The sequence below is a fragment of the Staurois parvus genome, unplaced genomic scaffold, assembly GCF_062004578.1.
Source record: "Staurois parvus isolate SC_StPar_1 unplaced genomic scaffold, SC_StPar_1.0 ptg000886l, whole genome shotgun sequence".
NCBI lineage: Eukaryota > Metazoa > Chordata > Amphibia > Anura > Ranidae > Staurois > Staurois parvus.
In genome coordinates, this window is record NW_028318682.1 from 5,930,077 (window position 1) to 5,936,076 (window position 6,000).

The 6,000-nt window shown below is 41.1% G+C and overlaps 1 protein-coding gene across 1 annotated transcript in view; it reads right to left on the minus strand.

Annotated features, from left to right (window-relative positions):
* The window catches only part of LOC149442465 (CD2-associated protein-like), a 75,146-nt gene extending 69,465 nt beyond the window's left edge, over nucleotides 1-5,681 (minus strand). Inside the window, exon 1 of the mRNA XM_089656124.1 lies at nucleotides 5,519-5,681. Within this exon, the coding sequence (XP_089512250.1) occupies nucleotides 5,519-5,582 (64 nt within the window). The 5' untranslated portion in view covers nucleotides 5,583-5,681. The remainder of the gene's footprint in view (nucleotides 1-5,518) is intronic.
* Nucleotides 5,682-6,000: the final 319 nt, after the last annotated feature.

Here is a 6,000-nt window from a genome sequence, read left to right on the forward strand (position 1 = left end):
TGCTACATGTTTTTGGTTAAAAAAAAATCCTAGTAAGTGTACATTTATTGCTTTGTGTGAAAGTTATAGCGTCTCCTAAGCCACCCTAAGCCAGTGGTTCTTAACCTTTTTGGAGGTACTGAACCCCACCAGTTTCATATGCGCATTCACCGAACCCTTCTTAATTGGAAAAATAAAATATGATTTTTAAAATTCAAAACATAGGTATATATTTATACATAGGTGCACAAAATGAACAAAACCATTAAGAACAAAGAACAAATATAGAGTCTACAAACTAATATATGGTATACAGTATATATTTCAAAACTGATATATATATATATATATATATATATATATATATAAATTAGAACTAGACATTCCCAATTATTTAAGATATAAGTGTGAAAAGGTTTGACAATTGAAAATATACATATAGTAATTCATCCCCCATAGTAATTAATCCTCCCTATAGTAATTCATCCCCCCTATAGTAATTCATCCCCCCTATAGTAATTCATCCCCCCTATAGTAATTCATCCCCCCTATAGTAATTCATCCCCCCTATAGTAATTCATCCCCCCTAAAGTAATTCATCCCCCCTATAGCAATTCATCCCCCCTATAGCAATTCATCCCCCCTATAGTAATTCATCCCCCCTATAGTAATTCATCCCCCCTATAGTAATTCATCCCCCATATAGTAATTCATCCCCCATAGTAATTCATCCCCCATAGTAATTCATCCCCCATATAGTAATTCATCCCCCATAGTAATTCATCCCCCATAGTAATACATCCCCCATAGTAATTCATCCCCCATATAGTAATTCATCCCCCATATAGTAATTCATCCCCCATAGTAATTCATCCCCCATATAGTAATTCATCCCCCATAGAGTAATTCATCCCCCATATAGTAATTCATCCCCCATATAGTAATTCATCCCCCATATTAATTCATCCCTTATATAGTAGTAGTAAGTAAGTAGCAAGTAGTAAGCCAAGTCCCCCCTGTGTCAATTCACTTACCTTTGCTCCGCGCGTTCCTCTCGCCGTATTCCCGCGCCGTTCCGGTCTTCAGGGCGGACTGTGAGTGGAGCCTAGCTCCTCTGACGTTCGTCACGCTGCCCCGCCTACACACATCCTGACAGCCAATCACTGGCTATCAGGATGTGAGTGGCGAGACTGGCCAATCATTGCATTTGAGCGCGCTGCCCTGGCTGTTTTCTTTTTTTGGATCACGCTGCAGAGTCCCTGCCGCCCGGCACACAAGAGCCGCATTAAAGCGTGTAAAGAGCCGCATGTGGCTCGCGAGCCGCGGCTTGCCGACCACTGGGCTAAGCGATGTTGCGTGACCACCTGCAGCCAATGATGGACAAGCGGGGCATGTCATCACGAATCATATGAGTCGGGTGTGGGTCTTCACCTCCGCCGAACCCGCGAGACTGACTCACCAAACCCCTGGGGTTTGATCGAACCCAGGTTAAGAACCACTGCCCTAAGCTATCTGCTGAAAGGCATGGAAGATTTATTTATTTTCCACAAGTTTCTGGAAAATGACAAACTTTTTTTTTTTTTAACACAAAGTTGTCATTTGAATGATTTATTTCTCGCACAAGCCATGGGTATATGTGGAATTACACCCAAAAATACATTCTGCTACTTCTACCGAGTAGGAGGATACCACACGTGTGAGACTTTTTGGGAGCCTAGCCACATACAGGAGCCTGAAATCCAATGACCACTTTGAAAGCCTGAAGGTGCGTAACCTCCTCATTACACTTCCTCACTACCTATCACAGTTTCGAAGGCCCAAACATGACAGGATAGCACCAAACCCCCCCAAATGACCCCTTTCTGGAAAGTAGATACCCCAAGGAATTTAAAAAGAGGCATGGTGAGTATTTTGCAGATGTCATTTTTTCTCACAAGGTTTTGAAATATAAAAAAAAATAGAAAAATGTTTTTGTTTTTTTTTATTCATTTTCCAAAAACTTGTGGCAACAAATGAGATCTGCAAAATGCTCACCATGCTTCTTATCAAAATTCCTTGGGGTGTCTACTTTCCAAAAAGGGGTCATTTGGGGGGGGTTAGGTGCTATCCTGGCATTTCAGGGCCTCCGAAACTGTGATAGGTAGTCAGGAAGTGTAATGAGGAAATAAAGCCCTTTAAAAGCCTGAAGATGCTTATTGGATTTTGGGGTCCTGTACTTGGCTACACTGCCAAAACGTCTCTCACATGTGGTACCCCCATACTCGGGAGAAGTAGCAGAATGTATTTTGGGAAGTAAATCCACATATACCCATGGAATGTGTGAGCAGTAAATCATTTAAGTGACAATTTTGTGTAAAAAAAACAAAAAAAAATTTGTCATTTTCAAAAAACTTGTGGTAAAAAAATAAATTCTTCTATTGATTCAACATTCCTCTCAGCAAATAGTTTGGCGTGTCTACTTTCCAAAAAGGGGTTGTTTTGGTGGGTGGGGGCATTCTATGCCCAACATTAGAAGTTTATGCCACACATCACTCACTCTTAACCACCTGAAGACCAAGCCTTTTCTGACACTTTTTGTTCACATGACAAAAATCAGTCTTTTTTGCTAGGAAATTAATTTAAACCCCAAGCATCATATATTTTTTAAAGCAAACACCATAGTGAATAAAATGGTGGGTACTACAATTTCCTATGGCACATAGTACTCGCGCAGCGATTTTTCAAACGCAATTTTTTTTTAAAAAATACACTTTTTACTTTTAATGCACAAAAACACAATATATTGGCCAGTTATTTGGTAAAATATAAAAGATGATGGTATGCCAAGTAAATAGATACCAAACATGACATGCTTTAAAACTGCGCATGCTCCGTGCAATGGCAACAAACTGCATACCTTTTGAATATCCATAGGCAATGTTTTAAAGCCTTTACAAGCTACCATTTAGATTTACAGAGGAGGTCTAGTGTTAGAATTACTGCCCTTGATCTGAGGTTCGTGGCGATACCTTACATGCATGGTGCAACTGCTGTTTCCATACTGGCACAGGGTCAATGCTCATGAATGCAGGTGCGCGCATGCGCGGGGGGCGAGGGTACTTTTTTTTTTCTTTTTAAGTTATTTTGATTTTTTAAATTATTTTTACACTGTCCTTTTAATTTTCTTTTGATCACTTTAATGCTATCACAGGGAATGCAAATATCCCCTATAACTTCAATGGGCATTGTTATATATTCTTTTTTGAGAAATCTGGGGTCTATCAGACTCTAGATATCTCCTCTGCCCTTACATTATCTAATCAAACCAAAATCGGTGTGATCAAATGCTTTCTCAATTTATAAATGGTGCTGTTTATATCCTGCAAAACTGAAGTGATGAAATGCTCGTAGCTTCCAAATTCTTAGGCTATAGAGATGATTAGCACCATTCTGGGCTCCAATCAGCTCTATGGTCAGCTGGCAGAAACACCGACTGCATCATTTAGTTTGCAATGTCAGGATCCACATAAATATGTACTTACCAAAAGAACAAACACAAAAAAAAACCCAATGCAGCCACCAAGTCTGACAGGCTGTAATGATTAAATTATATTTTTGCTCTTAGTTTTATAAACTTTTAAAGTCTCATGCACATGGGCTCATTTGCCCATACAGCATAAAAAATAGTATAAAAACAGATGTATTTTGGTGCCTGGGAGGCACAGGTTGTGTATTTCAGCAGCCTGTCAAAATCAGTGATGGGCTGAAATATGCTTGGGCTATACGCATACCCACATGGTACTCTATTACTGGGCTTAAAGCGGAGCTCCACCCAAAAGGGGAAGTACCGCTTTAAAGACTGGTCTCCCACTTCCCAATAAGAATTGGCCCCTTTGGGGAGCGGGTACAAAAAATTGACAGGTAACCGCTCCCACTTATGCTGCCGAAGCAGAAGTGGTTCTCCTACCCTCCCTCACCGTAGTCTTCTGGGACATGTGACAGGTCGCAGAAGACTATGGGGCCATTAAGAGAGCGCAGCGCTTCTCGTGCTTGCTCAGTGGGTACCCGGCTGCGAAGCCGCAAGCTATCACAGCCGGGTGTCCACTTATTTTTTTTACAGTGTGAGTGGAACTCCGTTTAATGCATGTATGTATGCCCAGACCTCAGTCAGCGTTCAGGGCATGTGTCTCTCTACACATCTGGCCTTGTATACAAGTACCACTCTGATGTGTATACAGCCAATGTGTACTTCTGCCTGTTGGGCTGCATACACCACCACCTGTGTATCCTGGGTACCAAAGTATGTCAGTTTTTTTACACTGTACAGGCAAATGCACCTGTGTGCATGAGGCCTAATGCTTTAAAAACTGTGGTTTATGCTGCATACAGTTGCAAATATATATGAAGCCAAAATGCCCTGCCAAGGTCCCTCTACGAAGTGTAGTCCAAAACCCTAGTCTAACCAAGCTCCCACTTTGCGACATATACAGCAATAATTATAGAGCAGGCATGCCTTGGGGGTAGCCCCTTCCCTAAAGCTGTAGAAACACACCAGAAGACCAGATTACTAAATGTCCTGCCACTCCAGGGTTATTCTCATTCTAAAAGACAGAGAAACAGCAGAATCCCTGTTAAACCTTCATTGGCTTGAAACCAAACATTCCAGCACATTATCAGATCTGGGGCCTAGCAGCACGAGGGTTGCTGGTTCAAATCCCAAACATGGCACTGTGTGCCTGGAGTTTGCATGTTCTCCCTGAGCCTGCATGGGTTTCCTCTGGGTACTTCGGTTTCCTCCCACACTCCAAAGACATGCTGCTAGGTTAATTAGCTCATGTCTATATTAGCCCTAGTGTATGTGTATGAATGTGAGTTAGGGACCTTAGATTGTAAGGTCCTTGAGTGTTAGGGACTGATGTGAATGTACAATATACCTAAAGCACTGCGTAATTTGAAGGTGCCATATAAATACCTGGAATAAATAAAATTAAGAAACGTGTACAGTAATGCAATAATGCCCAACTACCTACACTGAACAACTTACTGTACATAAATATTTTTTTCAAGAACGAGAGGTTGGCTAAAGCAGCCAAATACTCCCTTTCTGCTGAATTTATCAGCATTAACAACATTTATATTCAAATACCATCCTTATCATTAAATCCTAAATGGAAATAATTGAATGCTGAGTGATAAGCTGGCCTCTATGCATTTCATCACAGGTAAACTGGTCTTGCAGAATAAAATCACTCAACTGTCTGTGACATGTATTTTTCATAACTCAGCAGTAGTCTATGACGACACACCACAGCTCTGCATGACAACTGACTGCTATTGTGTATAGCTATACATATTTTCCTTTCTATGAGTTGGGTACTGACAGACATCACATGCCCAAACAGCAGTGACTTCTACAGCCAAAAATAAGCCCATAGAGGAGCTCCACAAATTCTGATGTCGCAAGGTGGAATATACACCCTGTGCTTACGATATATGTTCCAGGAAGTGCATGGAGGACAGGAAGAAGTAATGCTTAGCTTTGGACATGTCAGTCACATACTTTTCTTAAAGGATTTGTTATGAGGAGGTGGTGGTCCAATCCCCGGAATGCCGTAAACACTCATCCGCTGCACCAGACTAGCCACGTTGCCAGGTTTCTCCCTTTTTGATACGTTCTCTTCCTTTGGTTCTGTATCTTTCTTAATTTCCTGTGGGGCACAAAAGTGGACAAGTTAGGTGACATCTCTGAAAATTACAATATACAAAAGCAGCAGCACCTCCCCCAACTGTTACAGTGTCTGTAACCCCCAAAAAGGAAACAAAATCTTATAAATTTTTAAATAACGCTGTGTCCTTTGTTTACCAAAACTATCCGTTAGGAGAATTTGCTTGTGAACTAAGTTAGTCACTAGCAGCTCAACCTTTTTGGTGCCAACAATCTGTGGGCTCATACAGCCTCTGCAGCATTGCCTCCACAGTGTCTATACTCCTTCTATAGAGAATTCAAGGCTACTGCTAATTATGCTTAAATTGATACTAAAC